This window comes from Orbicella franksi, chromosome 1 (genome assembly GCF_964199315.1).
Source record: "Orbicella franksi chromosome 1, jaOrbFran1.1, whole genome shotgun sequence".
In the NCBI taxonomy this organism is placed as follows: Eukaryota; Metazoa; Cnidaria; class Anthozoa; order Scleractinia; family Merulinidae; genus Orbicella; species Orbicella franksi.
In genome coordinates, this window is record NC_138145.1 from 24,234,940 (window position 1) to 24,247,198 (window position 12,259).

The 12,259-nt window shown below is 39.2% G+C and overlaps 1 protein-coding gene across 2 annotated transcripts in view; it reads right to left on the reverse strand.

The window, feature by feature from the left end:
* The window catches only part of LOC145497719 (adhesion G-protein coupled receptor V1-like), a 75,144-nt gene that overhangs the window by 32,752 nt on the left and 30,133 nt on the right, over positions 1 to 12,259 (reverse strand). For both annotated transcript variants that reach the window (XM_081477563.1, XM_081477555.1), the window contains exons 30-42: positions 11,287 to 11,539; positions 10,459 to 10,706; positions 8,757 to 8,977; positions 7,910 to 8,289; positions 6,707 to 7,152; positions 6,127 to 6,403; positions 5,119 to 5,455; positions 3,718 to 4,331; positions 2,671 to 3,104; positions 2,265 to 2,537; positions 1,365 to 1,761; positions 721 to 800; positions 239 to 396 (exon numbers count right to left, since the gene is read on the reverse strand). In XM_081477563.1, coding sequence (XP_081333689.1) covers positions 239 to 396; positions 721 to 800; positions 1,365 to 1,761; positions 2,265 to 2,537; positions 2,671 to 3,104; positions 3,718 to 4,331; positions 5,119 to 5,455; positions 6,127 to 6,403; positions 6,707 to 7,152; positions 7,910 to 8,289; positions 8,757 to 8,977; positions 10,459 to 10,706; positions 11,287 to 11,539 — 4,118 coding nt within the window. The remainder of the gene's footprint in view (positions 1 to 238; positions 397 to 720; positions 801 to 1,364; positions 1,762 to 2,264; positions 2,538 to 2,670; positions 3,105 to 3,717; positions 4,332 to 5,118; positions 5,456 to 6,126; positions 6,404 to 6,706; positions 7,153 to 7,909; positions 8,290 to 8,756; positions 8,978 to 10,458; positions 10,707 to 11,286; positions 11,540 to 12,259) is intronic.

Genomic DNA, 12,259 nt, shown 5'->3' on the forward strand with positions numbered 1-12,259 from the left:
TAATAAATAATAATAATAATAAAGCGTAAAAGAACAAAGATTAACATGGATTACAAACAAAATTAATTCGAAAAATTTAGGCTAAACAATAAAACTTTTCAACATGCGCAAACTGTGGCGTAACTCCTTTAGAAAGTAAATTAGAATATCGTATTCTCCTGCAAGAATAACACTTTACTTGAAGTGAATAGCGCTACCCTCAAATCTTACATGCAAAGTACAAGATCATGAATCTCACCTGGGGATGAAATCAGCTTCAGCTGACAGGCTGACCGGGTGGAGAATGGGTGAGAGTCCATTCCCAGACACTACCACAGCAAACACAACCATTTCACCAGCCACTGGATCATTGATAACTACGGGGGTGGAACCCTGGGCGTTTTCAACGGTTGTATTCTGAAAGGAAAGAGGGAACAAATTTTAGTTCATAGGTTTTCTTATTGACATGATGTAAAAGGACAGACGCAGTATACAGTTTTCGTAACTATAATTGTGTTGAAGTGATTAGAGATGATCTTTGCAACTCTAGAATAACTTTTATAAGTCCATTATAACTGCCCTCAGTAATAAACGTCCCATGTCTTTTTAAAGTAGCCAAACACACTCGGTGTTACTTCTATTTTGGGAATTCAGGCCCATTACAAGCAAATGTATGTAAAACAGTAAAGGATTTATCTTGAAAGGAGTATAGTTGTCACTCGGAAGAGTACTTTTACTTGCCATTTGAAGAGTGAATTTCGATGCATCGTCCCACATGTAAACGTTCACATGTCCACTCATCTCCACGGTAACCATATAAGCTGAAAAGAAGGAAAAATGTAAAAGGAATTTAGACTTTCAAGCGATGAATGACACTCTCCAAAGAAACACAAACGATATGAGCTATTGTAAAGCAATTTCGGTATTCCTATTTGGGCTTTAGATACTCTTACATAGAAAAAAAGATGGCCGCTGTACATTTTGCTGCAGTACCATGCGCATCTTCCAGTCTATACCCCTCGGGAATTCTGGATTAAAGCTAACACAGCCCATAAGGCATAAGGAAAGTCGACATCGTGTATATGAGATTTGTTAGAGCTTTTCTGTATTATTTTAATGAGCGTTGTTAAGGTTTTCGTGCGCTACGAATTAAGGGTAAATGCACAGCCCCGCGCAGCGCACTGTGTGTCTAAGATGGTGGATTATTATGCACATATAAATTGTGTATATTAAGAGTAGTCCCTAAATGAATTAATATTTACTAGTTTTTTTTCTTAGCAAGCTTATTTACTGCATGAGCAGAAACTAAAACAGAGCAAAATGACATGTCGCAGCAATGACCAAGACCTTTTACAATCTAACACAAAATTCATTACAAATATTACCATTGTTAAGTACAGCATATGGTTTCGCTGACAGAACATGTGAGGTAGGAAGGAGCTGCACACTGTTGAACCTGATTCCATTCCACTGGAATATTTCCACTGACGCCTTGGAATTAGCAAACACTAAGTACTGCCCTCCTTTGTGTTCAAAGTACTCCACTCCTAATGGACCATTTGTGTCAATTTCTTGCAGTAAGACGAATGTGTTTGAACTCGTTTCCCACTCGTAAATAGGTGATTTCGTTTGGTAGCTTTGTGAACTTGTAGTGTCATTGAAGAAAGCTATGGCGACTTTTAGAGTTCCGGCGTTTTCAAAGACAGCTAGACTAGACGCACTGCGTGTGTTGTCGAGGTTGGCATTTTGGAGAACGAATTTGCCACCCTGCCATTTGTAAACCTGGATATGAGAAACAGGACGGAACAGTTTAGTAAAAAACAACGGAAAGCTGAAATGATTAAACATAAACATAAAGGGATCAAACTGAGTTACTCCATGCATTCCCAGGTTATAGTGAGCGCTTATAGAAAACTTGTGGCATTCCCAGGGGATTTGACGTGGAAATGTGTACAAGACGAACATGCGTGCACTGGAAATTTCTCCGCACACTATTCTGTAACAAGCACGGGCTCAAATCCAAAAGGTGATGCCGTAAAAAGATCGAGACTAGGCGAGGACGAAGCAATATGCACTCAGAATTGACCTGAAGCTGCTGGACTACTCCTTGACCTCACTCGCCCCACACACCCAACCCCTTCCCAAATCCAAATTATTGGTGTAAGCAGCTTAGCATTCCACCAATGTAGAACTGGGCTGTTCTACAAACCTGTTCACCCTACGATTAAGATTTACATTAAATCTCTGAAAGTGCGCAATAACCTCAGACAGCCGAGACACATTACCTGGGAACTGATGTGCGTCTGTCCAGCGTTATCAATCTGGTTTGCCACAATAAGATAGATATCACTTAGTCCAGGAGGATGGAAGAATTTGACATCAGATGCTCCTTGAGTAGAAATGTTCTGAATAACAGTCAATTTAGCAGTGCTGTCCATGGTGTAGATTCTGGAGTGTGTCTCGTACCGTCCTTTGCTTCCATGATTGGCAACTGCCAGGTAAACTTGGTCTCCGACAACCAGAGAGTCCCAGGCCACTCCTCCATCAGTAGCAATGGTCTAAAATGAAACACAGCGATCACAGAATCGTGTTAAGAGAAGATTTTCGATTGGTTTAACTGTGCCTAAATTACATTTAGCCACATTAAAACTGGACTATTGGCACCCTTTGCTAGCAACACAGCATTCTCACCTGCAAAGGCACAAGTACCCCTTGCCAACGGAACAAGGCAGAACCAAAATATTCACCCATATCAACATCATCAACTTCAGAAGGTAAAGGTCCAGTTCTGTTATTACTAGCAAGCAAAACATATTCATCACCAAAAGCAGAAAATGCATGCCAACTGTACGCGCCCATTGTCTTCAACTGCTGTAGCTTATCAAAGTGAACAACATTCCCAGACGTCGAGCTGGCCGTTTGCGACATTGTCTTGTAATCTAGCGTTATTCTTCCGAAGTCTCCCTTGTTGCGAATGACTTTGGCCTTGACAATACCTTGGTCCTCTTCTATGTCGACAGAGCTGCTCATTGAGGAACTGGACACTATTTCCAGTTCTCCATACGGTGAGTCATTCTCGGTTATGGTCAGCAGTGCTTCATATGGCTGTGTTAATCGTCCGTTCCCTTTGAGAAATAAAACCAGAAAAGAATCAGTTGATCTTCAATGTTAGTCGCCAAGTAACGATTCAGTGTAATACCCCGTTCACACCAGCATGTTAAACATGCTTAAAACTGGTTTAACAAAACAAGGTTAATTGCTATTACCATGCACACCCCACAATTTAACAAGGTAAAAACCTGTTTGATTAAAATATGTTAGAAAGGTGGTTTGAAACTTAAATCTGATTTAGTTAACCTAGTTTAGCTTGTGTGAGTGGGGCATTAATACTTCAGTGTTTGCACTCGTTTTGACTTCCTTCATTGCCCCTCATTCACGAAGTACTTGTCGCATCTAAAAGTGCTACTTCATTAAACCACCATTTAATAAGCATAGCTAAGTCTTGAGTCACATTTCTGACAACTCAACACGTAATCAAGAAAAAATATGAACCACATTTCGAAAAACGGGTGGAGCTGGGTACTAGATGACATTTTAATGTTCCACCATTTCCAGTCTTGAGAACGTAAATTCCCTAATGTTTTCACCTCAATTTCTACAATTACATATTCCATCGTTGAAACATTTTATACAACAAAATTTGTAGTTGAAGAATTTGAAATACACTTTTCAACTCACCAGAGATATTCAGCTTTATAACAAACGTTTCTGCCTTTTCTGGTGTAGAATCAAGCAAGGCTTTTGTTTTAAACGTCTTCTGTGTGTCGCCATCCGCAAACGTTACATTTCCACTAACTGGAGACAAATCTGCTGATGCAGAACCATTGAGAACTTCCCAATACACAGTCACAGTTCCGTACGAGTCAACGCTTCGAACAATCTCAAACTCTGCCTCAGTGACAGGTCCTGTGCCGGGCTCCGAGATTGTTTTACTCAAGGAGGATGGCGCAAGATTAAACACACCATAAGCATCGTCATTAGCACGAATTACAACATCAAGTGTGGAAGGAGCTCCAATGGCTGTACCTTGAGAGTTTCGAGCTAAGCCAATTTGAAGAGTTTCATCACCTTCAGATAAACTGTCGTCTATCGCGTATATTGTGATGTCTTGTTTGCTTACTCCATCTGGAAACACCAGGGTTACTTCAGGACCAGTCCAACCTGTTATGTTGAAATCATCCCGAGCAGCAGAGTTTGGCACTACGAAATAGTTGACTTGAACTTGACCAAATGTTCCTTTATCACGTAACACGGAAAGGCTGTAGGGATTTGGTGACTCTGTGAGATACACCCTATTTAAAAAAAAATAATAATTAGCATGTTCGAATTAACCTTAGAGAAAAGGAATCTTCCACATTAAATTGGGTAACTCAATAAATTAGTCCTGGGTAATACGTCCTTTGAAAATGCAGAATATCTCTTGGTGGCTCACATGGGCACATGAGCATTGCAATGTTGCCAAGGTCTTTCAAATGAAACCTGGCTATGAAACCAGGCAAAATTCAAAAGCACCTACACTTTCTTTTAGATGAATCATCTGCAAGGGGAAAACGTGAAACTTATTTTCCAAGATGTAAATTCCACATGAACAGTAACACACCCAGTCAGCTGGTGGGCGGAAGAAGCTACATTTATGTCACGGATGCCATACCAAAATGTAACGTTTCAAGTTCAAAAATGTACCATGTTTCGGTGCCCATGGTTGTCTATCTGAGTAAACTGTGAATAAAGGTTGCCTTTACTGCTCCTTTAGCCAAAATGACTATACCGTACTACACTCTGCTATACCGTGCTAAAAGTCATTGTTCCTGAAAAGTCCCACTGGGGAGGCAAAAATAAAGTACGCATGTATGTATAAAATACTCAAAATCGCATTAACGCGCACTTCTGTTCACAGTCTAGATCTAATTTTTTAAGATTCTATAACTGATTTCCATCAATTTCTTTTCATTTCAAATGGTCATGAATTTGGTGATATATCACCACATAATCCCCTAGTTGATGGTTGCATCTAATCACATCACTTGTCTGCTTGACGATCTATTGATGGGATTCGGAAAGCATTTCCCTTTGTATTACCTTTCCTGTTGAAACCTGAACACTCCATTAGGATCATCATTAGGCAACAGCGTGATCTGAGAAACACGGTGTGTTCCCAAGCTGGGCGGAATGGTGTTACCCAGTTGTGACGTATTCACCAATTCCACTCCTGTAATGTTCACTAAAAACACTTCACCGAGCTCTGGAGTGTCATCGTCTACGACCCAAACAGGAATGGAGCCAACATCTTCATTGTTGCCAATCACAATGCTTCTCTTCCCAGCGACAAAGTCAACTCCGGGCAAGGCCAATCCCTGGTCGGATTGTAGCGCTGTAATGTTGCCACGTACGGCTTCAAAATAAACTCTTATGGCACCTGACGGGTAAAATAACATCAACATAAGTTGATTTGGTATCATCAACAAACTGAGGCCAGTTCCAAACCTTGGTTACAAATCCTTGTTAGGGTATCTGAATGAATCTCAATGTGAATAAAGGTTACTTAGCGAAAGTGGCTCATAAGCATGGCATTTTACACTGACATATCTGTTGAGCTTGATATAAATGAACTACATGTATTGTTATAGTACATTCAAAATGTGGCCTAATCGTTATTCTTGAACTCTGGATTGAAATAGAAAGGTTTGAGCCGGTGGCTGACCTGCGGCAAGACCACTCTTCCAGTAAGTCTATCTACCCAGGAATACAACTGGCTACCAGCAATTTTTGATGCAGTTCCTGGGGGGGGGGGGGGGAGCTGTAATGGACTAGCTTCCCAACCAGGGGGATCCTAAGTTATACTCCAAGAAGGACGCTTGATACAACTTAAACCAACAATTTCTGGTGTTAATTAGGAAGTCACTTTGGCACACGCACACACACATGGCATTACGTCATCTTGCCGTCATACTAAGAAGCCACGTCAATGAAGACTCTCTATGAAAGCCTATGCTTGGGTCAATTTTTGGAGGTAGGGATATAGCTGTAAACTGAAAACTGCTTGTTCTGCGGAATGTAAAAATTGTAGGCCGCAAAGTTACCACCTACCAATGTTTCCAAACAGCCTGGACACCGTCAGAGTAAAGTTCTTCTCATCTGCTCGAGACACCAACCGTGATCCAGCTTCAAGTTCAACAACACCATGGGGTCTGTCACTAGCACTGATACTAATCGTTGCAGTTGTTTTTCCTGGAATGAAGCTGGCTTGGCCAGTCGACGCAATGTCGAAGGTTTGAATGTTGCTCAGCTGGACCACAAACACTTCATGAGTTTCTGGGGTGGAGTCATTCCGGATTGTTAGGTCTATGGCTTTATATGTTTCACCCTGGAAAAAATATAGCTGAGAATTACCCTGACTGTCTTCGCGGAATAACATCGCTCACATCTAGAGCTGCAATAATAAGTGGAAGTTCACCCCCAATTCACTTCAATCTTTTGTAATGATACCAAAGAGAGACCTCCAATTTACTGAAAATAAGGATCAATATTCACGTGGACCAGCTCAAAATTAACGTCACGTAAAAGCCCCTTTCTTGAACGTCGAGAAAACAATAAAAATAAATTAACTTTGCAGTTCCAAAACTTTTCTCTGCATTTTTATTGATATACAAAGCATGAATATACCTACCTCATTCAAAGTGACAGTACCACTAATGACATCAAAATCTGATGAAGCATTTGGCCCGGACACATGCCAGTCAACTGAGACACGTCCGACTGACTGGGTTCTGTTAACAGTCAAGGAAACCTGGCTGCCTTCCTTGACAACAAGGGACCTGGACTGTTCATCAAATCCAACTTGTCCAGCGACACCGTCGTTTGCTTGGATGATGACAGTCACGTTGTTTCCCAGACCTGGTGCTACTGTTGCACCACCAGTTGGATTGACCAGCTTGATGATAATCTCCTCGTCGGCCTCTGGGATGTCATCACTTTTTATGCTTATGAAATAGCTCTTGCTACTGTTGTCTTTGTCGTTAAATGTAAATGTCGACCCACTCGCTATGAAGTCACTGTTGATAGTGGCACCATTTTGTTGTACCTCTACATCAACCGTCACACGACCAATGGTACCTACGTATTCACAAAATACACGACAATGTCTCAAAACTGCAATTAGAGTGAAGAATGAGGCTCAACGTGATTAACAGGCTTTTTACTAAGTAAACATCTTTGCACGAACCACTGTTTTGTTAATCTTTCTGATAGTTTTATACATGTAACAAAAGAAGCAAAATTAGGTCACAATATAAATTAAAAATGAAAATCACCTCCGCATACAAGACACCATTTTCGATGCGCATGTATCAAACTCCTTGTACCAAGTCTTTTGCGAAATGTGCGCATGTCCCAGCAAGAGAACTATTTTGTCAATGCAGTGACATGAAGCTTGAAAAAACTTAATCTTCTAGATCCACATCTTAATTCGACCACTAGAATGCTGTTCTAACTTTTAAGGGAGCTGTCACGATTTGCGCATATTGAAAAGTTTAGCCTAAATTTTGTTCGTTTGTCATCCGTTTTAACCTTTTCTATCTTTAACCATCCTTGTTTCTTTATGTTCTATTACTATCTCTTTGTGTTTTTCTATCTCAGGAAACTTTAATTTTCAGGTTTCCTTCCATTTAAAGGTAATTTTGTACGTGGCATGAAATCCTAGAGTGTGAACATTCGAACTATTGCATAGCACAGTTAATTTGAGTGGTGATGCGTGCTTGTCAGTATGTTTGAAAATGAAATTTGGAATTTTTTTAATTTTCAAATTGAATGTGAAAGCATTTTTCAAAAACAAGTTTGAAATCTATTATCCTTTGGAGAAATTCGTCATTACCTTTGAGTCTTTCAATAGCAAAGTGAACCAACAAGTTTTCAGTTTCATTTACTGTTTTGCGACTGCCATGACTCCCAGGATCTGGATCAACAGCTTTGATGACAATCAAACCATGTGCATCGTCACTGGTCACTATTGTCACTGCAGCCCTCTGGTTTCCACCAAGCTGAGGTGGAAGGGTAGGCGATGACTGTCCCACCAATTCCACATGTTCCAAAATCACATCAAATACTTCTCCCAGTTCAGGGTTGAGGTCATCAGGGATTGAAATAGTGATGTTTGCTGAGTCGTGTCCACTGGGGATCATTATAGAGCTGTTTGTTGTGGCATTGTAGTCTACGTTTGGCGCTGCTTGATTCCCTCCAACATGCTCCACAGTGCTGTGAAAGCCGCAAGCAACAAATTACTACAGTGCTACATGTACAACAAAAACGAATTTCTCCACAACTGTTTCAACGATTTTCAAGTAGCATACAATACGATCAAATGGCACGTGTATGTGTTCATCAACACAATTAAGTGTGGCTTTGTAGCCAAGAATATGAGCAAAAATAGAGATCACAGACTCCACAATGCGTTGCTTTTCAGACTGAAATTAATTATTGAGAAAACATCGGTCAAAAATTTGCAGGATAATTTACATAACTTACAGATCACATCTCGTGTCTGAAAATTAAAAACAATATGTAAGCATGGCATTCTAGAATCATTTCAATCTGGGCCACTGTGTTCAATAATCGATCAAAGAGAACACTTTTTTTTTTTGGCTCCTGAAAATCGTACTCAAGCAAAATGAGCGTCCACTTTCCCCGGCAGAGTGTAAGGAAGTATTAAAATAAGCACAAACCTGTAGAATACTCTGATATCGCCTGCTGTACCAAACTGTCGTAAGACCAACAGGTACGTTGTACTTCCCTCAGAGGCATTGTAACTGGATTGTGCAAACTCCACCACCCCATGGGGAGCATCATTAGCTTCAATTCGCACGTTGGCAACTCGAGTTGCCTGATCTAGTGATGGGGTCCCCTCTGACAAAGATGTCACTGAGGTCAGGTTGAACTTGATTATCTAGAGTAAGAGGAAACATATTATGCCAAAGTCAAAACGGAGGTCATGTAAAGTAGTTCTGTAAAGTAGTCCATGAAAGCAGTTCTGACTTTTGAGTTTGTAAGTTCAATTCATGTAGTATCACCTATTTGTTAGTTATAATCTCTAAGTGAAAAATCTACGCAATTCTATCAAAGCTCTACCCGTACTTTGGCAGTGTTTAGGAGACAAAGGTTTAAAGAAGTAATTGCCACATCATGACATTTTGAGTTAAAAGGTGGAAAATCATAACTCTGAGTTTATCAATAATCTTATAATGGTTAATTATTAAAGGAGTGGCTACTTTCAATGTTAGTCACAATTATAATCTGTCTTCCGTGTCATCACTACTTGATACCAAAAGTTGATGCTATCAGTATCTGTGAAACTAGGTACATATTAATTTTCATGTTTATAAAAATTGTGTTATACACAACGCAAAAAATATGCAATGGTTTAGATATGTTTATTTTACTGCCCTAAGATATTCCTTATGGGCTGTGTTGACAGTTTAAATCATATAGTTCATATAAATGAAAATTATTCTTTTAGCATTTCCTCTTCTAGATGGTCCCAAAAATACAGTTTTATTCCTCGTTTAATTTTAGTTATTAGTTATTTTAGTTATTAGTTATTTAGTTTTATTAAAATATCAAAGTAATAGATTTTCTTTAAAGTTATTCTTCAAAGCCATTTATGTTTATCTCAGCATGCTTACGGTTACAGAACTGTTGTCCAAGGGCTGTTGAAGGTGATCAAAACAAAATAAAATAAAAGAAGAAAAACAAAATATCAAAACAAAATAAAATAAAACAAAATAAACAAATGAAAACTAATAAAATAGTCAAAGTAGACTAAAATAAACAATGACGATCATTCATCAGTAAAAAACAAAATCTTTACCGGCCAGATCCTAGTTAATAGTAGGGAACTTTTATGGAGTCCAACAAAAAGAAAAACTCTAAAAGCCCGATCGTAGTTACAAGAGGGGAATGGTCATGGAGCCCAACAAAGTTCTTTGTGATATGATTTTGTACATTTATTTCGGCTTTGACTGCACTCATGACGCAATAGCTTTTTAGTTGTTCGCTCCTCAAATTGTCTGAACATCTTGATCCACCATCATCCACCTTTCTTGGGTGAAAATGTTGCAACAGTTTGAACATCCGGTTGAGACATCTTGGAACACAAGTTTGACTCATGTTTAAACACCTTCCATTTCACTCGACGAAGCCATGTGGAACAAGCCACGTGCTAACCATTTTACATTCCTTTGGTTGGTCAAAAAAGAAACACAAAGAAGGCCCAACAATGATGGAAGATGTTGGATCAATATGCTGGGACCATTCAACCAGGGTTGAACAACCCGCTTCAAGTCAAATGATCACACTCCTCTTCATCTGAAAACTTATCCTAAGAGAAGACAAGTTAAGAACATATTATATTTTTAAATGATCACTTACTTCTAGAATCTCAGGTGTAGCATCTGGTTTAACATTAAAATTTATTGTCTTCGCGTCTTCTCCCTGAGCAAATACAAGATCGCCCTCGACTGGTTCAATATCGTCATTAGCTAGCACCCCCTCCAACCGCGCCTCCCAGTGAATTCGGGATCCACCTCGAAGACCAAATCGCCGTTTTACTGTCAGCGTCTCTGGGCTGAGTGTGCTTCTCTCAACGACTGATTTCGACAATGAAGCATTGTCAAAGCCTAAAGGAAAAAATCATGAATGGAAGCTTGCCTGTTCACAACAACCAAGGATACACACGCAGATCTTAAACAGAAATTTGACTTGATTTTTCAAACGGATGCATTGTTTTCTCTTTCTTAGAAAGCAGAAAGAAAGTCCTGTCTGCTAACCATGGACTATATAATTTTCCTGTCAGGTTAGCGGTATTTGTCCAGTCATTAGCTCAGATCTAGATTTTATATAAATGTAACCGTCTTACATGAAATGAAATGACACTTCCCTTACGAATCAGTAACGTACCAACATGAAAGCCACCTGATCAACATTAATGTTAGCATTAAGCAAAAACTCAAAACATTCTGTTCATAAATTACATTCGAGTAGTAAAAAGACAGATAACCTTTCATCAGCAATGTTTGCTGTTACATCAAACCTCATTATCCGCGTTACTAAATATAGTTATGTGGCGGGATATTTCCTACCCCTTATGATGCCGTGGATCGGTGAAATCTTAAAACATTCACTTGTCTCTCACAGAAGTTGAAGGCCTCACTCCAAGGAACACTAGAGTAAAAATACTCAGTGCAGGTCAACACTAACCTATTAAGCCATAAGGATAGTCATTTTCCAGTATAGTAACTGTACACTGCCGTTGAGAACCAAGCTCTGCACCACCAGCTACACTGGTCAATTTAATTTGAAAGATCTCGTCAAACTCTGGTGTCAAGTCGTGAACAATGTCTACAGGAACTCCGGCCTCTCGCTGTTTTTCTGCTAAGGTGATGTTTGTTGACTGGATTTTGTAATCTGAGCCATTGGCGGACAGTGCAACAACTTCAAATGATACATAAATCTGAAAAGAGAAAAACAATATATGGCGCATCACGGATGGAACCTATTACTACAAGAATCTGTACAACAAGCAAAGAGGACTTAGCCAAAAAAAAACAACAACAACAACACTAAACTAAACTAAACTTTAGTGGTGTTAGGACTGACAGGAAGATCTCCTATTTTAATTTGGGAAAGTCAACTTAATCTGTCTTTCATTAACTATACTGGTCAAAAAATTATGTTACCCTTTCCAACAAAAAAAAACATATATCTAGTGACTATATCAAAGCACAAATAGAACTTCGCTCTTAAGGTAATTCCTCTGAAATAAAAGTGACAATAGATTTTTGTTCAAACTTTGTCCACTGAATATTTGTCATATGATAACTTCAATTTTGAAATAAAAAAGGGGGGTGCCCATGCTCATTAAGGAGCAGTGAGGCATTGAAAATGCCCCATTTTGGCATTATTTAATGCTTATTATAAGAACGCATTCCCAGTAATTGTAACATCTTTGTAAGCCCGGACTCATAAGAACACGCATTAAACTACAGTCAATACATTGTGTCGGACACAAATAAACGTTTAAGTTTGATTCAGACAGAAAGCTAAATCCTTGATTAAAAATTTAAACCAAATTTCTTGACGTGGTTACCGACTGCAAAATAGAAAAGACCACAGTGTATCTGCTATTTTTCTTATTTATTCAATTTTCAGCAATAGAAATTGGATCAGTCTT